Source organism: Gymnoscopelus braueri, assembly GCF_963280865.1.
Source record: "Gymnoscopelus braueri genome assembly, chromosome: 9".
Lineage (NCBI taxonomy): Eukaryota > Metazoa > Chordata > Actinopteri > Myctophiformes > Myctophidae > Gymnoscopelus > Gymnoscopelus braueri.
Window position 1 is genome coordinate 26119547 of NC_137610.1, and position 27607 is coordinate 26147153.

The following is a 27607-nucleotide window of genomic DNA, read 5'->3' on the forward strand; positions in this document are numbered from 1 at the left end:
AAACAAAAAATATGGGCATACTGTATAAGGGATACAGACAGATGGGTACAACGGGTGCTGCATAACCGGGTGGAGCATTCATTCCCTACTTGCATTGTTCCCAGGTGGTAAATAATAAATCCAATAATTATCAAGCACAGCACGTATTTGCATTATAGCCTGACCTTTACATTTTCTTCTCACGTCAGTGAGTATGTCACTGCCATTGTATTTTTTTTTTTCATATCTGGGCACTAACTCAGTGTCAAGAGAAAGAAAACAAATGACTATTTTGCGGTGAAAAACAACACAGCATCATTAGAGCGAAAGCCACAAAAGCAGCATCAAAGTGGCACTTGTAACAGCATGATGTGACAGCTGCAGCAGTGCTGCGGTACAACCACCAGAGCTATCATTTACCTGCTTAGTCACATAATGTTAGTGCTTTTTACAGGAACAAGACAAGGGAAAGGGATTTTGAGTTGGTGTGACATCACGTTGGAGGTCAAAAGTAGTAATTGCTTGTAATCGCTAAACAGTAAAATCCTCCGTGTCAATTTAAGTCTTAGAGATGTGCCAGGAACCCCCATAAGGGAAGATTTGTGTTAGTCAAAATTATTAGTCAAAATTATTCTAAATGTTTTTTTCAAAATTGGAAAGTATAGATAGAGTTAAAGTGGTTAAACTGATTTTGTTGCTCTGTTCACAAATGTTGCTGGGGACCCTCTGGAACCCCTTCAAGGACCCCTGGGGGTCCCCGGACCCCACTTTGAGAACCACTGTCTTAGAGTTTATAAATGTAACCAAGGGTCCATTTGGTTACATTTGCACACTCTCAAGTTACAAATGGATAAATGTACACAGTGGATTTTAATTATGCAGTAATAAATGTATTTCCTGTCATCCTCCACTGGGAATTTTCTCTGTCATCAGAAATTAAGTTTTACTGTAAAAAGGTCAAGTTGGCTGAAATTGCTTTTAAAAAGTGTTCCACCACAAGTGCAAAACTAAAGAATTTTAATCCAAGCCATTCATGACAAACCCACAAAAGGTCAACATGCAGCAACCTACACATGACGTAAGCAAGGCAGTAGTTACACAAACATGCATTATAGGAAATAGCCTATCAGGTTAACCCTTTAAGACCGGCGAACGCATCTGTGTGTCATTTTTTTTAAGATTCCGTTGGGCTATTCAAAAATAGCAGATATACAAGCTCATAGCGCGGCACCGAGTGCACAGACAGATGCGTTCCCGGTCTTAAAGGGTTAAGAGCGCAGAGGCAGAAAGTCACTAGTAGTGTGGCCTATCCCCTCTGCTTGCTATCAAAGACTGCATACCCCTCACACTCAACAGGAAGTGACAGTACCAGGGGCCCTCAGGGTATGATTGTGGTGACCAGGCTCGGTGCCTGTCACAGTGTGACATTTAACAGTGGGCCCTGTGCTCACAAGAAGAAATCAAATGTGATTGTATAACATTTGGGACGGGCCATGGGTTCATGAAAGCAAAGAGTACAGTCACGGCAATGCTGACTGGGGTAGGTTTGTGGAAGTCGAATTTGAAATGTTAAACAACAAAATGAAAGAAATAAAAGGAGAGGCTGGGAATTCATTTGTAGATTCATTCTATATCCATTAAATAATATAACTTTTTGTGTTTTTCGTGAATAAAATAAAAAAAAGCCCTACATCATGATCATACTAACAGCATCACACAAAAGTAGCAAAGGTAGCAGATCTGCAAGCTCGAAACGCGTTTTGAACTCTGCTACGTTTGCTATTTTTTTATTTGAATCCTGAAAAGTAATAGGTTTCCACCCGACAGAGATGATAATAGTACACAGATAATTTGATGAGCATCCCCCATATTGACCTCGCTTTCGTTATAGACCAGTGGTTCTCAAACCTTTAAGATTTCAAGGACCCCCACATAACCCTGAGAGTCTACAAATGGAACCAAATGGACCCATAGGGGTCCATTTGGTTCCATTTGTGTACCCTCAGAGTTACAGACCTGTAAGGGTCCATTTAGAAGCCCCTCAAGGAACCCTGAGGGTCCCCGGACCCAACTTTGAGAACCACTGTAAATAGCAGATAAGACAATAGCAACACCTGCCGCATATTCCAGCCTCCAAGCCATTCTCTCTACTCACAGACACCTGGCTTCTCAACTCTTATCTCAGTACTTTGCCACTTGTCTAATAGACTCTTTGTAAGTGTGTGTACTGTGTGTGTGTGTGTACTGTGTGTGTGTGTGTGTGTGTGTGTGTGTGTGTGTGTGTGTGTGTGTGTGTGTGTGTGTGTGTGTGTGTGTGTGTGTGTGTGTGTGTGTGTGTGTGTGTGTGTGTGTGTGTGTGTGTGTGTGTGTGTGCGAGTGAGTGAGTGAGTGTGTGTGTGTGTGAGTGAGTGAGTGAGTGTGTTTGTGTGTGTGTGTGCGTGGGGGGAAATTTTTCTTACGGAAGTGTGATGATTGAAGATAAAAACCCTCTCCATTATGCCAGATGAGGGGTTTAAACTGTATCTGTATTTTCTCACAATTTTACAAATATGGGTTGCATGAGAGTCTTTGCACAATGCATATTTATGCCTACGCACAGACTGTGTTTAAAATGTTTATAAAAGCACTTTTCGTAAGAAATTCACTGTCTTGGATGCTGGTGAAAGCATATATGCCATCATGACAGCGTTCACCCATACCTCACGACTTCTCTTCCTCAGTGATGTAATATTAAGTCTCCACTAGATCTACAGTAAACTTGCACTGGTCAAGGGTATGTTATCATTTTCTAAATATAAACTCTGTTTCTTCTTATTGCTGTTATTCTTTCATTCCAGTACTATAAATGTATTACAACATTTCTTTTTGTCATTTTTCTTTCTTTCTTTCTTTCTTTCTTTCTTTCTTTCTTTCTTTCTTTCTTTATTCTCTTATGTTTTCAATGAGAGAGAGTCGGTATTTACAAGGAAAATGTATGTTTAATCAAAAAAAGGAAAGGATAAATGTGAGAAGTAGATGTGTAATGATTAAGGGAGTTAAGTTGTGGAATAAATCTGTTAAAGAATTAAAAGAATGTAGTAATATGGGTAATATGGGTTTAAGTTTAAGAAGCTTTTTAAAAGCAAAGCAATAGATAGCTAAATAGTAATAGGACGATCAAGTCTTATTGGAACTATTGGTTAAAGTTTTTTTTTCCAGGAAAATGTTTTGATGATTTCAGTATGTTTTGTATGACAAAATGAATTGTGAACGTCTGGAAAAAAAATAAACTAATAAACCAAAAAACAAAACAAAACTATTGTTTCTTTATTTTCTCTCTCTCACTGTTTCTTCCTTTCTTTCTTTCCTTTTTATCTCTTTCTCTCTTTTCTTGATTTCTTTCTTTCTTGCAGGCTCACTTGCATGCGTGAACACATAATCCACAAAGACATCCTATCTTGAAGTGGTCACCACAACAACAGCAGCAGTGCTTTGATCGAACCTGTTGCAGCAGCAGCTCCCTGCGCCTCATCCCACTGGGGTATTGGTTTTGTGAATGAAGTGGCCTAGCCCCCAGATGTCTGTATTGATACGGCTGTGAAGACAGGGCTGACTGTTTACTGGACAACCTGCCCCTGCATCCCATGTCTTCCATTAGGCCCCTCTCCTCCTAACACACCCGTAATGGTCTATCAGTACATCAGAAACACACACACACACACACACACACACACACACACACACACACACACACACACACACACACACACACACACACACACACACACACACACACACACACACACAAAACTAACAAAACTAGCCTATCAACTATTGTCTTTGCACGACACAGAGGCGCAACAAAAGTATAAATCAAGCATAATTCCAACCCCAACCCCTAAATCTAACCTCTAGAGATCATGGGTCTTCAACAGGGGGTCCAGGATCCATGGGGTCCTCAAAATTACTTCAGAGGGGCCACCAAGGCTGTCGCCTCACAGCTAGAAAGTCCTGGGTTCGAGGACACTGTGGGCGCTAGGGGCGTGTCCTCTCCTCCGCATCATCAGTGCCCATACCCTAGGTGGGGTTGGCGAAAGGGCCTTTCTGTGTGGAGTTTGCATGTTGTCCCCTAGGGAAGGTACCCTCCCAAAAAACATGCAGTAATCCTATACTCCCTCCCCCTGGTCAGCCGGTGCGCCTGATGGAGGGGAAAGGAACTGGTTGGAATAACGTGTTCCTTCCACACGCTACGTCCTACCGGGGAAACTCCCCCCTGTCAGGTGATAAGAAGTGGCTTGCTAGCTCCTCATGCATTGAAGGAGGCATGAGCTCAGTTCTTGGCTCTCCCTAGGCTGGCAGAGGGAGAGTAGCGCCCAGGATTACATAGGCAATTGGCACTGGGTGAAGAAATGGGGTTACAAAATCGTGGGATAAAAATGTATTAAAAAAGAAACATGTGGAACACTTCCAAGCTAGTCTCAAATCTCTCAGACATTAATGAGACATTCAACTAGCTTTGAAAACCATCAAGTTGTATGGAAGGCTTTCAAAAAATGTTCGAAGAGTTGAAAACATTGTAGGGGTCCCTGCCTCCCCTGTGTCGCATGCAGCTAAGAGGTCCTTGGCTTGAAAAACGTTGAAGACCCACTGCTCTGTTTGTCAAAACCTAATCCAAACCCCAACCTGAATCTTTTCCTAACTGTAAGCGTTACTCCCCAAATCTTTTTTCACCTAACCATAAAACAACCAGGACAAGGTCTATTTCTCAAATTCTTCTATACTTGTGGGGACATTTGGCCCTCACAAGTATAGTAATACACCCCCCTCCCACACACACACACACACACACACACACACATACACGCACCCACACGCACACTGACAGACTAAAACCCACAGCGCACACACACACACAAGTGGCCAGCTGCAGTCATTATTCACAGGGGAGTGGGGGGGAGTCGATGGTGAGAGGATGGCAAAATGGCAAACGGAACTCCCATATCTCCTGTGAGGTGGCTGCGTCACAGGGCCACGTACGCGCCTGACACACTCAGTTGTGGCATCGATCCAACTCATGGCAGCCACAGTTCTCTGGTCACGATTTATGTCATTTAAGAGCAATGCAATTTATTTCATGTGTGCCGATAAGCAATTTCAGTCACAACGTCTTGTTTGTTTATTTATTTTGTGTGTGTGTGTGTGTGTGTGTGTGTGTGTGTGTGTGTGTGTGTGTGTGTGTGTGTGTGTGTGTGTGTGTGTGTGTGTGTGTGTGTGTGTGTGTGTGTGTGTGTGTGTGTTTGTGTGTGTGTGTTCTTTACGCACCATCATCCTGCCCGTCCTGCGACAGCCAAACTTTTCAACCACCAACAAAAACAACCCTGTATCAGATGTCTAGACACACCTGAAACGCACGCACGCACGCACGCACACGCACACACACACACACACACACACACACACGTTAATCACTTGTCCCGTTGTTTAATTTAGATAATTATGTCTTTACAGCCAAATACATCAGCATGGATGAAAATAAGAATGAGATAAGAATAGAAGGCAAACTATATTTAATGCTACTGCACTTTTGTGTGATCACTAATGGAATATGTCTCTGCATTACAGTAATAGAATTTTCTTTAGTATGGAGATTGTTATTATTTACTGTAACGTCTAACTGAGAGATACGGAAATGAATGTCAGAAACAGTCCATGATATTCAAACTTAATCCAATATTCATTCTGTATTGGTAAGCCATTCCATCAAGAACACTGCTGTTATTGCTACAGAAAAAAGGAAAAGATTACATTTCAATATTAATTTTTTTTTTTTTTTTACTTTAAATGAGTCAGAGTTAGTAAAGAGCTAATTTTTATCTGTAGTCCCTCCCTGATAAGGTTGTTCAAATTGATGATCTATAACTATACATATGACACATAGAGCTATCAATACAATACAATACAAGTAAACACATTTTGATAATTACGCATGATTTCAAGTTTGGTTTGCTCTAAGCCATCTCTTAATGCTGAAATAATTGGTGCTCTCTCTTACAGTAATTCGGTAGGAAGACTATTCCAGTGATGGGGGGGCTCTTATAGAGAAGACTGTTTCACCAAACGTACTACGTCTATAATGGTACAATACAGTCCCCTAGTTGCCCTTGATGCTCTGCCACACTCTCCCCTCGCCCTATACTGGCTCAGTGGAGGAGGTGCAAGCCTATTTAAAACCTGGCACTGATGATAACTATTGGGCTATTGTTTTTGATGTCTGAACAAGGAAGGCACTGGAGCAAACTCGGACAATTAAAGCCTTTTTAATAACAGGGTGCAGATTTCATATCTTCATCAGGTCATGACCTGCTGAAGATGTATTGACATCATACTTACCAGTCCTGCTCCTGAGATGCACCGGACCAGCCAGAATTTGGCTTGAGGCGCGGTGGAACCCCTTTGTTCCTGTTTTTAGTGTCTGTTTGTAAAGTCATTCTATAGGTTTCAAAGATGTCTGTGACCAGGTTGTGAAACCTAGTTGACCGGCGTCTCTCAGGCCAAGGCTCTATTCTTGGTCCGCTCCTTTTCCCCTCTACACCAAATCACTTTGCCAAAGAGAGACGAGCTCAAAACGTGGCGTAGAGCTATAGTACCCGAAAAGGGAAGCTTCAATGCTAGATGGGTACATGAGTGACACAGTGAACACGTGGGCTTCAGCAGGGTGGACATTGTTACGTGTGGGTGTAGAATTGTCCCCCCCAGGCAGGTGGCTGACAGTGGCCCATTAAGGAAAAGGTAAATCTAATCAGGAATCTATCCATTCACAGTGCAGCGTGTCACCGCTGGAGGTGGGGGTGGGGGGCAATGTCATTAAGCTGCTCCCCTGACCCAAGCAACAGGACAAATGGTTGGATATGACTCTAATGTGGTACTTACTTAACCATAAACAGCTTGATATTCCTGGACACCGGACACAGCGGGGTGCTGAGTTGTCGTGAGTGCTGCTGATGCCTGTCATGTTTCAGTCGGTGCCGGCGGTGAAAAAGTATTTTTTACATGATAAATGTCATTGTGAATATTCTTTTGTTTAATAGTGTGAACCATTAGGGCAGGACACATATCTCCTGTTTGTGTAGTGTGAGGCAGCTTGACAATACAGCGGGGAGAAGGGGTGAAAAAAACGAAAAACATCTCGTATTGTGCGTCATCCCATTTGCAAGATTAGCTCTGGACTGGACACATACACGTGCACAGACACACACAAACACACAGACCGACCCTCTTACAGACGGCCAGCCTCCTGCAGACACATGCCATAAGAACGTTTCAATCTCATTTGAAATGACCAACGATGATGGCATGGATAGGAACATTATCGAACCATTCACTGTCCACCTCTGAGACTCAGAGAGAAATGACAGCCTCCCATTGAGCGTTACATTAGTGAGGACCCATATGCTGTTGCTGTCGGACAGAAACCTCTTATCTCCATACTCTAACCTTTTGTGTTTTGTCTTGATCATACTACAGCTGCACACCTCAAGCAGCAAAAGTAGAGCTTGTAGATCTGCTACTTTTGCTACTTTTGAATTTGAATCCTGAGAAGTTTTGGGCATGCATATGAGGTTTCCACCTGACAGAGACGATATGAGAGGGTGCTTTTTGTTGACCTTTGTTTTCCCCTGTTTCCTGCTAAGGAGATAGGTACATTTTGTCTGTATTTTCCAAGTTGTTTTGTTTATTGTTTTGGCTGCTGTCACCCTGATGCATTCCGTATGATACCTGATGTATTGAATAGAATCAATGTGTTTGGACTGGATCTGTTGAGTCACTGGTTATACTTGGGAGTGGGGAAAAAGTGGGAAACTTTTTATGATTATGTTTCCTTTAGGCCAAGTGTAACATAAATACTATGTGCAATTTCAAAATGGATGATATCTGATTCCCACCCTATCTGTATTCAACATCAGAATCAAAACGCTATCAGAAACAATTTTTGTGGTACCATGAGATAGAGAACTGACCGTCCTTGCTCATCATCTTAAGGTTTTGACTTTGACTTAGCTCTGCCCCTTATTTCGGTTTGGGTCATCACAACATTGAGATCAGCCAATGAAACCCCCCCCCCCCCCCCCTACATGGGGCAGTCCTGGTTTAGAGGCATGGTTATTGCAGAAATTGGTTAAGAAAAAGAAGACAATCAAATCATGTGGATCACGGGACCCACATGGGAACGGCATGGCTCCAATGTGGATCTCAGACTACATGTGGCCAGCCTGTGACGTCAGTCGTTTATGACATATCTATGACAAATGACTCCAAATTTGACACCGTCTTAACGGAAATCATTAACTTAAAATTCCTACCCAGTCTTCAAGTGCGTATCATCTGCTCAAGCACCGACATTTCAACTTTTATAGCTATATACTGTAAGGGATAGCTCATCTGAGCAGAGGATAAATTGTGATTTGACCTTCATGCAATACCTCTTGTCAACCAGTAGTAGTCCTACCCGGCCACAGTTCTATTGTGTTAACATACTTTATCATACAGATTGGTCAGAATCATGTTTTGTTCAAACACACATTAAAAAAAAAACGTATTATGAATTGCAGTTTTAAATATCAAGACATTTGAAAATGACAATTAAACATAATGACATGCCCAAAATAGGAATGCCAGGTTGAAAGTGGTTAAAGTGTCAGTTGCCCACCAGCTGTGTTCCTATTATGATAGTTGCTGTTCCCTTTAAATATGTACTCTGAGTGTGTTACCAAGAATAGAAACGGTGCAAATTATACCAATCATTTTAGTGATTCAAGACTCCGTTTAGCCATACTAGGATCCCATTAAAACATACGCTGTGTGTGTGTGTGTGTGTGTGTGTGTGTGTGTGTGTGTGTGTGTGTGTGTGTGTGTGTGTGTGTGTGTGTGTGTGTGTGTGTGTGTGTGTGTGTGTGTGTGTGTGTGTGTGTGTGTGTGTGTGTGTGTGTGTGTGTGTGTGTGTGTTAGCTTGGAAACCAGAAGAATCTGCTAGTGCAAAAAAAAGAAGCCCTCTGCCGATTAGTCTGGCCCCGCTCGGTTGTGATTGGATTGGCACCAATCAGGGCCCAGTATGCAAATATGGGGCGGGTTTACCACCAGAGGCTTTTTTTAAATCCGCCCCTTGGAAATGCAGGTTCCACACAGAGATTCCAGACTAATATCTACACAGTGATATTAGTCTGGCCATGCCAGGCTATGTGTGTGTGTGTGTGCACGTGTGTGCGTGCGTGCGTGTGTGCGTGTGTGCGTGCATCAGTCACAGTCAGTCTACGAAAGTAATACAAACTAGAACATTTTGAGAAATGTTTGCCCCACCACAAATTGTGGGTTGCAGCCGTCGAGACCCGAGGATTCTGCAGGGGGAAATCGTGCTACTACGATATCTGGTTCAACGTGTCACATTTGATGCCCGTTTAGAAGGTGAAAGCGATTCAGGTTTGGGGTTAAATGGACGTTGTGTTCATGACATATATGAAATTTGATGCTGGTCGTGTAATAATTTGCAAAATTTGCCATGGACAGACAGACAGACAGACAGACAGATGGACAGACGGACAGACAGACAGACAGACAGACAGACAGAGAGACCGGCCCCTGCCTTCGGCACAGAATAAGTGTGGATTTTCCAACAGGGTGACATTGGTGATAGTCCAAAGTGTGAAGGTGTCAGGGTGGTCTGCTGAAGTTGTGCTCAGTCGTGACACAGACACAGCTGTACTTAAGGGCCGTGATAGCACTGACGCCTTGACGGCTGTTGACATGGACCATTGAGCACCACTCGCCCACCCCACGAACACTCTGACACATGTAGGCAGAGGGGATGGATGAGCACTCTGTGTGATTAACCATTCCACTTGGCAGCTGTATTTTGACACTATGCAAACGCTGCTCACGACCATCACCAGCCACACCCCCCGGGGGGAATAAACGTGGACATACTACAGTATACCACATCCATTCTTTTCCTGTCCTGTATCATTTTATTATGAGACCACAAGAGTGACAGTGTAGGCTATTACCTATTTCTATAATTATTACTACCACTACAGAGTTTGAGGACTTTGTGGCTCATTGAATCTGTAATAAATAAATGTGGTGTTTTGCTACCACTGAGAATTTTCTTGATCCTTAGGGGCTATAGCTGTGTCTATCGTGACACCTTCCAACAGAAGACAGGCAGACAGGCAGACAGACAGACCTTTATTGATCTAGCGGGAGCTAGTGTGAAAATTTGCATATGGAATCTGCTGATTGCTGATTTCAAATTTAGCTGGATCCAAGCACTTTCCCCATGGGATCTGGTCATTAAATGAGAATTACAGATGGCCGTTTTTGGTTCAATTAGGTTTTATATTCCAATCTTTGACACCTCATCACTTTTGAATGTGAAACAAGTTTGTTTTGATGAAATCCAAATTGTAATGCAGCAATACTTTAACATTTTTAGTTTCTGTAGATTAATTTGGCAGATTACGGTCTGTTTTTATGATAATTACTGTTACTCCAAAGTGCTTCATCTGAGCCTCATGATGTTGGTGTCTCTACCTATGTTTTCAGGGGTATTCTTTCACATGAGATCATATTACTATGGGTTCACACTTATTTAATATTGTTTGCAGCAACAGTGAAAACTCATTCTTCAAAAACAGTATATTACAGGTCAACTTATTTTAAATTCCACCGACCAAACATTGTTTTGAAGTATATAATTTGCCAAAAGTACTCTTATTTTGAAGCCCATTGACCGGGAGTAAAAGGTTTACGTTCATCTGACTTGGCGGTAGCCTACATGCTAAGCTTTGCTGACCACTGATCATTCAATAAACTATTGTCGGTAGCGTATTGGCGCTGCCATTTTTAATCTGACACAAGAAACCAACGTAAACAGTAAAGCTTTTCACACGGAAGGCTTTATGAGCTGTTTGCAGCATTCTTGTTTTCACATTCTTGTTTATGTTTAGTAATCCATCTATTTTACCCTATGTGCTCTTTGTCAGGAACATAAAAAAAAGAATCCATAAGAGATAAATGAAAGGCCAAGAATCAGACATGTCAAGAAGCGTACAAGACTCTTGCTCAGAACCTCAAGGCATTGAGTGATTTAAGTGCCTTACCTTTCAGGATGAACCTTTCCCGACTAGATGATGGTTGTGGTATAGCAGAAACCCTTGTTACGCATTATGCCAAATGGCACAAAATGGCAGCAACAAAAAAATCAGATTCCAATGTTCGATACATGGCAAAGGAGTTGAGGGATACAAACCTCCTTGCACGAAAGTTGAACGAGGTGACTGTGATGCGTGTTGATGTGGTGTGGGACACGTACAGAACGGACAGTCTCAAGGAAGGAACCAGGCTTGGTTGTGGCACCGGCGCGAAACTGGATCAGCTTCGTGTAGATTCCACCAAAAATCCATTATTTGGCTTCTTCGCAGCTGCTCTGGAAACAATGGTCGTTCCAGATGGGAAAGCACTTCTCACAACCAATGAAGAAGAGGTTAGATCAAACCCCCCTTCTGATGTTTCTCAACTTCAACCATGTACACATGAAGAGGCTGATTCACGAATGTTGCTAAATGCCTGGCACGCCTACCAGCGGGGGTACAGAATGCCAAACGTCTTCTATCATCTCTCATACGCACCGCAGAAGGAGCAAATGATGATATGGATGAAATAGAGAGGTTCTTTGTTGTCCTGTACAGAAGAAGTACGAGGCACGCAAGCAGGGACGGTTTGAATAATGTACCTGTATGAGCTACTAGTAGATAGAAATAGAGGCATACCTGGCATAGGTATCGTGTGCATTTCTATCAGCAGTAAAAAGGGCATATGAAGTGACTTGAAGAAAGGCAATGCGCGGCATAAAAAACATGGGCCTCTGTCCCACCAGCAAACCTTGACATCGATACACAAACAGCTCATGACCCGCACCATATCTCCGATAACAGGGTAGGCGGGCACTGTTTGCTTACTGTACAAACTGATACACTTATTATTACGCTGTTTACCCACCATGATAGGGATTAATAGAACATTTATTTGTATGTCCTCTCTTCACTGAACGAGGCTAATGACCCCCACAAAGATAACCGGCAACATTCAATAGAGGAAGAAAAGAAGTGCGGAGGATGGGGAATAATCGCCCAGCTGGGTGCATTTAGCTGCAATTAGCCCGTCCAAAGTCCCTCAATTATGCAGGAAAAAGCTGACGCTCACAATGCCACACCGCCGCTGCTGAATCAATACATAATTGTCATAATTATCGTCCTTGTGTCATTTGTGGATCCCTCCGAGACTTTCTAGAAAAGGAGGGGGAATTGAATAAACACGGAGGGGGGAATGGCTGTGCGCCTCTTCAGGCGCGACATTTCAAACAAAAGGTGAGCTCGATACTCGAGCGAAAGCAAAGTTGGCTGTTGTTGAAGACGGCTCACTGGTGTGGCTATGAGTCACTTGAACCGCAGGGGGCCTTGTGTCATCCACACACCCCATGTCACAGTGATTGAGTGATACCATCGTAAACTTCTGAAAGGCTGTGAAGACTAATGTCTACATTTTGATCTACAAGCAAATAAGCAGCTTGTAGATCTGTTCTTTTTGGCAAGTGACACCCTTGCACGATGGATCATAAATTTGCTTACATTAAGGCTTAAACATCAAAACACGTTACCAAATAATCCTGGATTCACTTCTCTGTAACCGCCTTTCAAGTCATGCACACATGATAAGAGATTAAAAACGTAAAGAGCTCTGTCCCTTTAACCTTTTATTAAGGACTGTCATTTATGTGTTGGAGCCAACCGCAGGGGATAGAGACTGGAAGAGAATTGTGTTTGTACCGTCAGTGATGGTTTTTAAAAATAGCCAATCTACAAGCTCACAACACATCGCCATGCAGCACGTTGTGATCTTGTAGATTGGCTATTTTGACCACATGACCTCCATCGTACAACAAAGGGTTAGGGCTTATAAGTGGTTAAATTGGGAATGACAAAGGGGAGCAGACATGCAGGAGAGGGAGGATATATCAGTTTATCTGGATCCTATTCAGCCTATAGCTGCACACTGGCCCTACTTAAGAAAGAGAAAAAGTGGTTCGTCACTCGGATAAACCCCAGACGACTATATTTCCATTTAGTCTCTCAGGGCCTTGGAACACAATTATAGCTTGTTTTTCCCAGGGACTCACTTAAAAAGATTACATTTAAACAAGAAATGGATGTTGTACATTTGTCTTGTTTTCTCTGTCTCTGTGCCATAGGAGTATTGTTGATTCTCAGGAGCTCAGGGTTGGAGACATTTTAAGGCCCCCCCACACCGGCCACTGAATCTTGTCTTTCTTTAGTCATTATTAGAAAATGGTAAACTCTACTTGAAACACAACATCAACCACAGTGTTTTGGTTTTTATAAGGCATTACCATGAGAAATCGGAGTCAATTTACACAGTCAGAGCAAACAGGTCACGCCTTCGTGTAGACTATCTTTGAACAAAATGTCAGATTGTGTTTAACCTTTTATTTTGAAATAGGCTATACCGCTTCCAAGACAGTTCAAGACACAACACTGGTTGATCTGTAGAGATATACCAATTGAAGTCGTTTCCATGCGTAAAATAGGCTTAAATGGGGTGGAAAATCTCTATGATTTATGTTTTAATGTCAGTTTGCTTTATCATCCGTGCTTCTTACTCCATCTGTCCTCTTCAATAAAGGAAAGACTTGCCACGGTCAGCGCCCAGGGCTACACCGCACAGCTCTTTGGCATTTTCACTCAGTGTGTTCAGATCGGAGGAGAGAGTCAAGCCTTTATACCTCGTATGCAGTCGTTCGACATGGTACAAAAGAGACTTCAAACTGAGGCTACATCATGCCACACGTAACTTGACTTTATTCTCTACTGCATGGCATGCCATTGCTTACATATGTCTCTGTAATGGACAGACGGTAGCCTATTAATATGGGAGCATTTTTGTCTGTTATTGTGTTTATTAAAACAAGTTTACCTCTTAGGAGCATATGTGACGTATGTGTGTGATTTGTCTGCATGTATCAGAGAGTTGCACGGCATCAGAGAGAGAGAGAGATTACATTGATTTGGTGTGGGCTAGGGCTGTAGTTTTGGGCCCACTCAGGGCTATAACCTAAACCTGGTGTTGGGTAGGAGACCTATCCGTTGACAAGTAGTAGGCTATATACTACCTGAAGCTCATACTGTATAAGTGCAATATCTCCTCTGACCAAATACTGTAGGACTGCCTTGTTCGCAGAATGGTACAAATTTGTGCCTTTAAGACCCGGGTTCAAATTCTGAGTAGGACATGAAATGTTATAGATTGCAGCTTTCATTTATATCTAATAGTATAAAAAAAAATATTTGTATACACTCTCACACAGAGTTAACTACTATAAGCTATTTTATACTTCATTGTACAACAAAAATAGTCGATACACAAACTCATTTCCTGAATATTTTTGCAAATGATTTGAAAATTTTTGGCCCTTATAATGACATGCCCAAAATAGGGACGCCATGTTGAATGTTAACACTCAGGATTTTATAGCAGGGCTCTCGGCTGTGGTAGCATGTGGTCGCAGCTGCATGGATAATCCCTTTACGTCCCCTCTCCTCGCCTGCGGGCGCCGTACATCACTCCACAATCATGTTAGCCATCAGACCCCCGTAGACACAGAGGGGCACAAATCCACTTGACGCTGTTGTTGCTGAGCTTGGAAACAGACAGACTGACAAAGGCAGGAAAACAACCTGTAGCTCTCTTTCTCTCTCTATTTTTTTCCCCTTTGAGTCAGAATCTAATTTGCCCGCAGCTTTGGAGATTGGATTGAGCTGATAAAGGGACTTAATTTTCCACAGTTGACTTTTCCCTGGTCTAACCTTTATGTGAAGCCCTCAGGTAGAGGCTCTCAATGTACTACTGTACTACTGCTGTGTAGCTACTGCTGTTTGCTCTGTACATGTAGGCTTCCATGGCACTCGGCTGTAATCCCAAGTCATAGAACATTTCATGTGATAGAATTTGATCAAGCGAAGATACAAAAATATTAATGTAACTTGTATTAAAGACAAAAAAAAACTACTTTCCTATTTTTCTTTAGAGAATATACTCACCATGACAATGAATTAATACAATTCGTTATAATAAAAATGGATACTGTTTTACAGCAAAAAGTGAACATTCATATAATAGCCTAGGTTAGACATTCAAAGAAAAAGATAGGCCGTTTTCTCATAGGCTTAGCCTACATGATAGAATTATGTATTGATAATAAAATGGTTAATAACAATAATAATATCAAATACAGGGATTCATTAAGTTGCTAACTTAAACAAAATCTTAATTAAATTGCAAATTAAGCCATGCCCAGTGATTAATGAATGTATGTGGTTGCAGAAAGAATGAAATTAATCTGCAAAAAATAAAAGACCTGCATTTTTAGGTTAAATGTATATGTTTTTATGTCTGTCTGCTCTGTTTTTGTTTGATTGTTTATAGGCATCTTATTAACACAAGAGATACACTGTTGTGTTATGTTTTATATAATTGAAATGCCAATAAATATATTGTTAGGAAAAAGAAAAGTGAAAGCTAGCGGGTGCATGCCATGCATGGTAATTGCCAAATGACGCCCCTGGGTTTTGACGTCAGGGAGAACAAATAATTGACCCCCCATAAATAGCCCATGGGACAGGGCGTCTGCACAGCACGGCACAGCACAGTGAGAGGTCCAGCCAGCAGACACATCCAACTCTACTGACACACACATACAACACAACACAACATCACTTCCACACAAACACCTGAAACATGCCCATTTCGAGCAGCTCCACGTCCTCCATGAAGAGCATCCGCCGGGCAGCGTCCGAACTGGAGAGGTCTGATTCTGTGACGGTAAGATCATTATATTGCAACGTTTTGCGCACCGGGCTGGAATCGCACCCCGGTCTCCATCTCGGTAGACCGGCAGGTAAGCAACGCCGAGGAGCAAGTTGAAGTTACGGCCGGGTCTTTTGCGGGGTCGGTCGCTACAATATTAACGGTGATTTAAAAAAGAAAAATAGTGTAAATTGGATTTTAAAGACGCCACATGATGGGCGGGTGTTACATGTGTCATGTTCAAACACCGTGTGTAGGACCGTCAGAAGGCTGCGCGCACGGAAAGCCTTTACGCACTGGAGCTGTCCAATGTAGTGCACAACCATTGAACGGTGGTGCGCCCAAATCAGACAATCAAGGACAATTTGAGTAGTATTTATGGCAACTACATATCCAACTGAATTTTTAGCAAAGCTGTCTATATTGCTACGCCTCTTACTGAGATGTAAACTTGTAAAGCACTTATGGTCCATAGCGTTACAAGGAGTTCTCCTGAGTCCTGAAGGAGTGTAAACTGTAAAACCCTTCTCTCCTTCAAAACCGCTCTAAAAGAGTAGGCCTACCTACACAGGTGGCTGTAATTAGAAACTATGGCCCCTGTAAAAGTCAAAGCCTAGCCCCCCCCCTCGTTTTATACTGTAAATATTTTTTTTCCTGTTTTTCTGTTTTCAAACTGTTTTTATGATGTTTTTGCATAGTAGCCTAATGTATATCTTATTTAGTCATTAAATATCTATGAATTGAATACAAAGGACCCCAATGGAAACAAGCCATAGACTTTCTTGGTTTTAAATCCTCAGCTGACCTTGTATTGAACTGTACTTTCCTGTGCTTTTTTCTACAAACTAGGCTACCAATAAAGTATTCAATCAATCCTTAACGCTATGTTACTTTCGAGCCGTTGCTCGAACACCACCGGCAGTAGCCTCTCGTCTCTAGTCAAAATAAAAAATACACTTTCGCTACTCAGCAAAACAAAGACGTTTTTAAGACGTTGTTGAAAGCCGACTTTCCTTTGGGAACACTCGGAGCTCCCACGACCCCACCCCACGTCTAAAATACACTTTTTGTCCAGAAAAGAAAATATTTTACAGGAAGGAATTTTTCCCAGTAGCCATTACTATCTTGTCCCTTGTCAGAAGTTGTCTCTGCTAACTTCACAACTCAGTGTGCACATATAACTCAAATTAACCCTTACAGATAGGCTGTTGCCCACTGTTTCCCAAATAGTGGGGTCGAGACCCATCTTTGGGTCGCAGACCAATTTTTATGGGTCACGAGTAAATGTCAAAAAAATAAAATAAATAAAAATAAATCTATATAATTTTTTTAAATCAAAGAAATTCCATAAATTAGAAAACAAATGTTTAAGAAGTAGTTAAAATAGCGGCGTTGTGTGCTTGTAGATCTGCTACTTTCTAATTTCTAAAATTTCTCTTTTGGGTCTTGAGCTAAAATGTTTGGGAACCACTATGGCTATTTGTACTACACACATTAACACGATGGTAGGCTACTGTGTATAGTAGGATATTACAAAGCAAAGGTCAACATGAACAAACCAGGCTATTTCTGGTCCTCTTTATCGTTTCTGTGTTTGTCTTTACGAGGATTATCTCTAAACACTTGTATGCATGACTTTTGTTTTGTTGTGTGTTTACTGTTTAGTCGCAGTCTCCAAGGTTCGTCGGCAGGAGGCAGAGTTTGATCGAAGACGCGCGCAAAGAGCGAGAGGCCGCGGCCGCCGCGGCCGCAGCTGAGGCAGCGGACCAAGCAGAACAGATAGTGTTTGAAGAAGACGATGGGAAAGCTTTGCTCAACCTCTTCTTCACCCTGAGGACCTCCAAGACACCCACACTGTCACGATCCCTCAAGGTCTTTGAGGTAAGACATCCGACCCGAGCCAGTGGCGCCGGCGCCAGTTTAATTAAAAGACACTGTGTCCCCCCATGTTATTTGCCATTCCAGTGCCCCTGACCGGAGCAACAAGTAGCCTATTCTATAAAGGTTTATTTTCTTCCGAAAACTGAATGAATTGGGGAATTAACCAGTGGTTCTCAAACTTTTTCATATCAAGGACCCCCAAATGAATATGTATTTTGGCCACGGACCCCCATCTGAAAATATTTTGTAATGTGTTGTGTAGTTAAAACGGAAAAGCAGATTTGTTTTCAAATTGGAAAACGTTTGAATTTGTTTTACTATAGCTGCCCTCTAAGAGGCATCAATCATTGAGGGTTATTATGATGATAGATCTAAATGTCTGAGATTGGTTAAAACTATATTCTCGCAATTGAATTATCATTGCCAGATTTGAGAGCTAGGGGTCAAGGGGGTTTGAACAATTTGGTCAATTCAATAGGCCTAATCTACAAAATGTGCCATGCATGCGCCTTAATTATTATAAAACATATCAGTTTTGGTATTTTATGTGACTATACTGTATAATGGTAAACAATTATACAGTAAAAAGTATATCTACACTGATATATCAGTATTGCTATGATCATACATTTTGTATACAACAATGAAAATAATATTTAATGTGAAACTGGCTTTGATCTGGATAGAATACCAGGCAAAGCCTTGTCTGAAAGCAAGGGTTCTCAAGTCGGGTCTGGGGACCCTCAGCGGTCCTTGGGGGGGTTCCAGGGAGACAAATTATCTAATATAGCATCAAAATCAGTTTATCCACTTTATATTTAATAGGCTTTGTGAGCTTGCAGATCTCCTATTTTTTTTTTAAATTTAGAAAAATCTAGAACAATTGTTACACAAATCTTCTCTTATGGGGATCCCTGGTACAAAAGCAAAAGCAGCCACTTGGGGGTCCTTCACATGAAAATGTTTGAGAATCACTGGTCTAAAGACTGGTTTTGATACATTCAATGTTTTGTATTCTGTAATGATATAACTTTTTTTTGGTTAGTCACTTTGTGCATGTGTGTGTGCACGTACGCATGTGCACATACGTGTGTGTGCGTGTGCGTGTGTGTGCGGGTGCGGGTACGGGTGCGTGTGCGTGTGCGAACTCCCAATCTTCCGCCGTAATCTGAAGACTCACCTCTTCAGACTCACCTCTTCAGACTCTGCCTTAGCCCATAGCACTTGCCGTAGCACTTGCCCTAGCCTCGACGGCCTTGCAGGCTTATGCAAAGGCTAAAATGTAATTTAGATAGCATGTTATGTAGACAGATACCAGGTTCATTTGTTGACCTGGCATCCTATAGTTTGTATAGTTTTAATCCACAGATTATGTATTTTTTTATATTATACTGTTTAAACTTTAGACTGATGATATGTTCTTGGTTTACCTATGATCCTAGATGACTATTTCTATGCATTTGATGTATTACCTTGTGTTTACCTTCCTTACTATAAATCGCTCTGGATTAAGAACGTCTGCTAAATGCCTAAATTGTAAATTGTAATTGTAATTGTAATTGTAATTGTAATTGTAAATTGTAAATTGTAAATTGTATGTGCGTGTCTGTATTTGAAGACCTTTGAAGCTAAGATCCACCATTTGGAGACACGGCCATGCAGGACGCCCAAGGACAGCCTGGAAGGTCTGGAGTACTTTGTCCGCTGTGAGGTGCACCTTACTGACGTCAGCACGCTCATCAGCGCCATCAAGAGGATCGCAGACGATGTCAAGACCACCAAAGAGGTTAAATGTAAGACCCTCCCATTTCCATTACTATAGCATTATTAGGTCACGATGTGAAATACACAGTGATACAAGCTATATGATTGTACTAACTGGAGGTAAAAGCGATGATGAACTTTGGCAGAACCTTGGGCTTGTATAGCTACCTTCGCGGCCAGGTTCGATTCCCGGCCCCGGCAAAGTGTGGAGGTGTCCCTGAGCAAGACACTTTACCACTTAAACCCTATGGTTGACCCTCAGGGCTCTATACTAGTGTCTTGTCTGTTTTCTGTTATTGTGGGAAATCAGCAATCGTCAAAAACCAACAATCGGCTGGGTGAAGCTGAAAATTGAAGTAGACTATCCACCCGGAGTCATTTATTTTTGTGAAATTTCCCCTTTTCTTCTCCAGTTCACTGGTTCCCAAAGAGAATAGCTGAGTTGGACAAATGTCACCATCTCGTCACAAAGTATGACCCGGATTTAGATCACGACCATCCTGTGAGTATACAAAATGCTTCTCTCCTAGCGTGTTCGCTTAGAAATTCATTCTCTGTCGAGACTTGGTTTGATTTGACTTGGTTGTCCAATCAACACAATTGGCCGTGTTTTGCGGGTGGGAAGCCAGCAGGGGATTGTGACCTCTGTCGCTGCACTATAGACCAATTATTTGTTTACCGTCATTGAGACTTTTAAGACCGTTTTAATACCAAATTGACAAATATTACGTAAGAAAGAGGCAAACATTGTGAAAAAAGCTTGTCGATCTGCTGCTTTTGCTATTTGAATCCTGAAAAGTAACAGTTTTTTTCCCACCCAACAGAGGCGATATACGTGTAGAGGCATAATTACTAAATTGGAGAGGCACAATACATAAATAAATGCATAAATACTTTTTTGGGGTAAAAAAAATGCCTATAATATGTGGTGTGATCTCATCATAATTTATTTTGGACAGGGCTTCACAGACCTCGTCTACAGACAGAGGAGGAAGATGATTGGAGAGATTGCCTTCAGATACAGATAGTAAGACATGATAATCTCTTCACACTCGACCTCACGCCCTGGCACTCCTTATTTATTAGTGCTTGTTGCCTATTTAGATACATACAGTACATGTACTAGATATGTCATCCAGATGCTGTTTGTATATTCACATAATATGCTTTGTATGTTATTTAGATGTATGCTGTTCGCATGTCCACTGTTATTTAGAATGCAGAGGACACATTCACATAATATAAATGTAAAGTGACAGATACCCCAAAACAATTACATTATAATTATGCATTGATATTAAAAAAGAAAATGTACTTTGTAATTTGTACTTTTGAATACTTTATATGTTTCTAACACAAGTACTCCAGTGCAAATTTGAATGAGCAACTTTCACTTAAGTAATATTTTGACCAGGAGTATCTATACTTTGACTCAAGCACTGGGGTTGAGTACTTTGTCCACCACTACACAACCTAAGGATTTACTAAAAGTGTGCTTGTCTGCTCTTGTCCTCAGCGGGGAGCTCATTCCCAAACTGGAGTACACAGAAGAGGAGATAAGCACTTGGTACTTGATTTATTTAGGAGATTTATGTATCTTTCTGCTTGTGTGTTTCAGTTGGTATTCATACAAATATCATATACAGTAGTCTACATGTGACCATTTATACTATTGGAAATAATTAACATTTAGTACAATTCCACTATTGTTTAATATATTGCATGCTGTACAATACCTGTGACAAAATGGGGTTGGCAAAGATGACACATTAAAAGAATATTTAAATCTTATGTTTAAAGGCAATGAAAATTACAGATAATTATTATTATTTCTTTTTTTTAAATTTAACCACATGCTGTGTCAATTAATTCATCAATGAGTCAGCTTCATAAGCTTCTTTGTTACACGAGCTTGTGTGTCATGGTGGTATGATTTGGCTTTCATGGTGATGAATTAGTCACAGGATGCTTATTAAAGCAATCTAGACATCAGCTTTAGATCGTCTAAGTGCAAAATGTCAGCGAGGGTGCAGAAACAAATGCTTTGATTGAATGGATTGCCACTCACTGTAGCAAATGGTGATTAAGAGGGGAAAAAAGAGTTGTGAAATATACCACGGCTCATCCGTTTACTCAGACCTTAGATGAGGTGCTGGAGTTGAATTATAACAGTATAAAACAGAAAAAAACAGCAGCCGCACACTCAAAACTGCAGATATCCGAGTTTGAATGCAGATTTTTGGTTGTGTGAGTGCAGCAGTACAGGGTTCGAGCAGTGTTATCACTTAATATCCAATGCAAGACACCTGTGTCCAACATTCCAATGTCTAGATTGACAATCCAAAAACGTGCAAAATAAAAATGTACAAAATTTGTACATTTTCAAAGCGAAGAGCTGTAATTATCATGAATGGATTGCACGATTGTGTTGTGCAGGAGAACGGTGTACGCTACCTTGAGGGATCTGTACGACACCCATGCCTGCATGGAGTTCCTGGAGGCCTTCCGTCTGCTAGAGAGGCATTGTGGGTACAGCCCAGACAACATCCCTCAGCTGGAGGACGTCTCTCGCTTCCTCAAAGGTAACGTCCCCCCTGGAGGTCAAACCATGACAGCAAAGACAGAAAACGATTACAAGCAGAGGCAAAAAACCTCTTCGGATAAATCCTTACTTAGAATATCATGTTTAATTTCCCCTCAATCACTGTCTTTCTCTCTCTCTCTATCTTTCTCTCTCTCTCTTTCTCTCTCTCTCTCTTTTACACACGCATGCACACACAGAACGCACAGGGTTCCAGTTGCGTCCGGTCGCAGGTTTGCTCTCAGCCCGGGATTTCCTGGCCAGCCTGGCGTTTCGGGTGTTCCAGTGCACACAGTACATCCGCCATGCTTCCTCTCCCATGCACTCCCCTGAGCCGTGAGTACACCACCACCCTCCTCTTCCTCATGTCTTCACCTCTTTCATCATCATCATCTTCACACTTTGGCCTTTTCTCCCCAACGAGGACCAATCCTCTGTGCCAGTATGTCAGTGGTTCTAAAACTTTTAAAATTTCAATAACTCTGAGAGTGTAACTCTCTATGATCTGTAAGGGTCCATTTAGTTCCATTTGTACTCTCTCAGAGTTACACATCTGTAAGGGTCCATTTGGCACCCCTTCAAGGCATGCTGAGGGTCCCTGGACACCACTTTGAGGACCAATCCTCTGTGCTATCCGCTCCATCAAGTCATATCGCTCTCTAAAACCACAGGTTTTCAAAGGAGACGCAAGGGGGCGCCAGAGGTGTGTGTGCGTGTGCGTCTGCGTGTGCGTGTGTGCGTGTGTGTGTGTGTGTGTGTGTGTGTGTGTGTGTGTGTGTTTAGTTAGTTTTTCAAGACAGATATTTCTAGGTCTGCTATATGCTCTAAATCCGACCATGCTTCTCTTCAGACCGAAGCATATGTTCTCTGTCTCTGTTGCTATATCTTCTCATCTGGGGCCATAATGTTGTTGTGCTCTCTCTCTCTCTCTCTCTCTCTCTCTCTCTCTCTCTCTCTCTCTCTCTCTTCAGGGACTGTGTCCATGAGCTTTTGGGTCACGTGCCAATGCTGGCAGACAAAACCTTCGCCCAGTTTTCACAGGTGAGGATGAGACGGCAACATTTTACTCCTTTCTTGTCGCTCCGTGCACTTCTGATAAACGTTTAAGTTGTTATGATGAGAGACTGTGCCAGATTCTGTAAGTTATAACGTCTGTCAAATGTGTCTTGTAGAACATCGGCCTGGCATCACTGGGTGCTTCAGAGGAAGATATTGAGAAGCTGTCCACAGTGAGTGGCTATCCTTCTCAATTTGAAATTGTATTTCTGTTTACTAGAATCCTCTGTTCATTTATCCATTTTCAACTTGTACATTCTCAGAGTTAAAGATGCTGTAAGTTATATTTTATGTCAAAAATAAGTGTTAAATGGCTCTACATCCACATAACAATCATTCCTATAGCTGTCTATAACTGTTACTGAATAAACACTCTACTAGAGTGTCTGTTCAGTAACAGTTATCTCCCCTTCTCTCCAGCTCTTAAACAAAAAACACATTTTCAGGTCGGGGTAACAATTGTATCCAATCCGGAGAAAGAACTCTTACAGGATACAATATAAAGAAGTGAAATTGGATGTGATGAAAAAAAAAAGAGCAGACAAAATTGGAACTGAAACACTATAATATTGTAGCTGATAAATCGGTTCTCTCAACTAACTGGACGAAATTGGTGTCCCACCTGAAAATGTAATTTCTGTTTTGCCTAATGAGCTGGAGAGAAGGGGAAACCCCTGTTACTGAAGAAACATTCTATACAGCAATGATTACTATCTGAATATGGAGCTTTGAATTCTTAAAAAAGAAAAAGAAAAAAAGAAAAGAGAAATCAGTTAAAGGGATATTTCACTTTCAAACATGTTTGAGGTCATTGTAACGTCTACTCAGGCTTTTGTGAGCACCCCATACAGTTTTTAAGTTGCTTGATTCAGTATTTAGATATTTGATATTAATTTGATCAGACCCCAGTCCTATATGAACCCATTGTAACTTCAAACTCCATTTTAACCACTATCGATTCATCTAAAACACCCGTCCTTGGTTCTGGTGGTGACTGATATTGTCCTTATAATACGTGAGGGGGCTATGTTATTTCAATTACTTGTTTTATAGAAATGACCCTAAACATGTTTGAAAGTGAAATATCCCTTTAAATTAATATTGAACGTTTACTTGTCTGATTGTCTCTCAGCTGTACTGGTTCACGGTGGAGTTTGGCTTGTGTAAGCAGAACGGCCAGGTGAAGGCTTACGGAGCTGGACTCCTGTCCTCATTTGGGGAGCTGGAGGTACGTACAGTGCAGTGCCAACACCCTTTTGTCCTGTGATTTTGTTTCTCTGCCCGAAACATTAAAGGAGAATACTTCACCCATTTTCAACCCTATCTTCACATTATAAAAAAAGAAAACAAAGTTTGAAAGCCTCAGAATTACCAAAGCGGCCTACCGATGATGACACAGGAAAGGTTTCTGAACCTGTCCACAGTCCTACTCTGAGACACAGAGCGAGAATGGGTGAAGTGGAACTTCAATCTTTTTCTCTTTGTCTCTCTTTGTCTTTGACAGCACTCCCTGTCCGATGCACCTGAGAGGAGGGAGTTTGACCCTCAGGCGGCTGCGGTGCAGCCTTACCAGGACCAGGAATACCAAACCGTCTACTTTGTTTCTGAGAGCTTTGCAGACGCCAAGGAGAAACTCAGGTACGTGCTGCACGTTGACACATGCCACGGTCGCACGCACGCACATACCACCTAAACTCTCACACCCACAGACACACACACACACACACATACACACACACACACACACACACAACCCAACACTTAACACACAGAAAGGGTTATGTGAGGACAAGGTCAGAGAACAGCCAGCCAGTCCCTGAGGCCATGCAGAAAGGTTTGTAGTGTTGTTGTTTGTCAGCCCGAACGAGCCAGCAGACAGCTGTTACCAATGTATTCTCTCTTACCGAGGCAAAAATGCCGTTTTGTTTCACTTGGCCGCCAGATCAAATGTTGCCTTGCGAAAACAAGTAGCTTTAGTGAGTGTTTTCACTGTATTTGGTCTCTCCAACTAGGAGACTGCCATATGACATCTCTCCTCCTGTAATGGATGAGAGAACGTTGGCGTGGGAAAACGTTTGTTTGCCCGAGTGCACGCTTGAATGGTGTTTTATAGGGATGGATGGATTACGTCTCAGGTGCTGAGGAAAGCAGGATTTTTTGCCCATAAGTTAGTATGCACAGCCTTATAGTGGATGTAAGAGGTCAGACAGGATTCAAGATCCAGGTTTCTGACACAGGGAACCCAAACATCTACTGGTCCTTTGAAGGGGGAATTTCCCCCGGCTAAGAAAAATATTTGGGTTTACGAGAAGGTTTCAGACGGTTTGTCGGTAATGCACTCAAGAAGAGAATCCTGTAGGTTGACCGACTTTTGTTTTTAACATATTTACATCCGGCGGTTGGGTTGCGGTTTTCGCCTCATTCCGTTTGTCTCTTTGTTTGGCTGCCTGTTCACTGCCTAACCGCTTAAAAACCCTATAGTACTGCATATAGTTGACCCCTCAGGGGTCTGTGCTAGGTCCACTCCTTTTTCCCCCCTCTACACTAAATCTCTTCACCAAAAGTAGCCCATCTACAAGCTCACTTGTATCCTGTATGAGTTCTCGCTCCTGCTTGTGTCATGTTGCGACTTGTGTCACATAGGCTGCTGGAGTTGTAAGAGCCCAAACGCAGGACAGCTAGAGCCAGGCAGGAAGTGTTCAAAACCCATGATTGGGTGTAATTGACAGAAATAATATGTCTGCATATTTCTGTCCTTGTGTGCGTTTTCGCGCCTTCGCGTGGGTTTTCGCGCCTTCGCGTGGGTCTAATTTACAAACTTTCTCCAGGCCATGCATATGATAATTCAGGCCATGCATATGATAATTAGTTTTCTGGAGGCTGCATGCTAAATTTAAGTACTTCACTTCCCCCAGTGTCACGTGAAAGATGCATACGCACTGGTACTACTGCCATGTGCTTTGTGCTATTGTTTTTGAGTGGTTCAGCCATGATGAACCAATTATTCCTTCTATGGATATATGACAATTGTAGTTTCAATATGCTAAACCTGACCACACCAAGAACTGCTCTGTGCATCGTACCTACTGTCATTGAATGGCTTGGCCATGATGAAAAGAGAAAGTCCTTTTCAGTATGCTAAACTTGACCACACTAAGAAACCACAAGAGGATGTATGCACTCTACTGATTGCAATCCTTCTAGCTATTAAAGGTTTTTCCTCACTGCTTCATTTTCTACACATTAGATGACTTGATTTGCTGTTCTCCGACAGGACATACGTGGCTGGTATCAAGCGACCATTCTCTGTGAGGTTCGATCCGTACACAAGCAGCATCGAAGTCCTGGACAACCCCCTGAAGATCCGAGGAGGCCTTGAGTACGTGAAGGATGAGCTCAAGACTCTGGCAGATGCCCTCAATGTTCTGTCATGACTGTCATGCCCTGATCAAGGCCCCAGTTCCTGTACCACTGCTGTGCTCTGCTCTGTAACGTCTGACGTGTACCAAGACCGTTGTGCTCCAAGTTTATGTGATGTTTATGCTGCTATTAATCGTATGAAATGTTGGCTGGTCAGTGGTGGCAACCATTTAAACCTCACTGCATAGTACAGGCATCATGTCCAAAGATAATGTCCACTCACCTGAATGTGAATTCATTCATTGACACAGCCAGGGTTCGATTTGCTGGTGGTGGTCTTTGATATTTATGTTTGATATCACAATTTAATAACCTAATTAAAAATGTATGTTAACTACATCAACCATTATTTGTCTTAAAATGTCCCAAAAAAATGCTTAAATACCAGACCTATAAGCTCACAACGCATCACATTGCGAGCTTGTGAGCGTTGGATATTTGTATAGCTCTGATATTTTTCATATGACAAAGTATATTAGGGCTTAAGTGGTAAAGAAAATGACCCGCTCTATTTATTTTACAAATGGAACTCTGGTTACAGCTTCATGTATGAATTATAGATGTCGGGCAGTGGTGGAAAGTAACTGTAAGTACATTTACTCAAGTACTGTACTTTACAATTTTGAGGTACTTTTACTTTACTTCAATATGTAAACATTTCAACACTTTATTCTTCAACTCCACTACATCTCAGAGACAAATATTATCCAGTACAATTATTTTAAAACTCAAGTTACTAGTTACTTTGCAGATTTAGATTATTATTATTACAAAGCATTGATTAACCAATTAAGCCCTATTTTATACTTGAGTTATTCGAAAAATAGCAGATGTACAAGCTCACAACACGTCGTATTGCAATGTGTAATGAGCTTGTAGATCTTCTGAATACAGGTACTTTTACATTTAAAAGATATACATTGTGATATTGTTAATTATATTTAACAATTGAGTAAAACATCAGAGTACTTCTTCCACCACTGAAGGGGCTGTGTCCGTTGGGCATTCATGGCT

The 27607-nt window shown here is 41.8% G+C and overlaps 1 protein-coding gene across 1 annotated transcript; it reads left to right on the forward strand.

Annotated features, from left to right (window-relative positions):
- Positions 1 to 15822: 15822 nt before the first annotated feature.
- On the forward strand, positions 15823 to 26607 carry th (tyrosine hydroxylase; the record flags this gene model as incomplete). The annotated part of the gene is made up of 13 exons (XM_080436747.1): positions 15823 to 15906; positions 17563 to 17772; positions 19391 to 19565; positions 19950 to 20038; positions 20496 to 20563; positions 21053 to 21103; positions 21973 to 22118; positions 22318 to 22453; positions 23089 to 23158; positions 23290 to 23346; positions 24306 to 24401; positions 24678 to 24811; positions 26448 to 26607. The coding sequence occupies 13 exons, from the start codon at positions 15823 to 15825 to the stop codon at positions 26605 to 26607; spliced, it is 1476 nt and encodes a 491-aa protein (XP_080292873.1).
- Positions 26608 to 27607: the final 1000 nt, after the last annotated feature.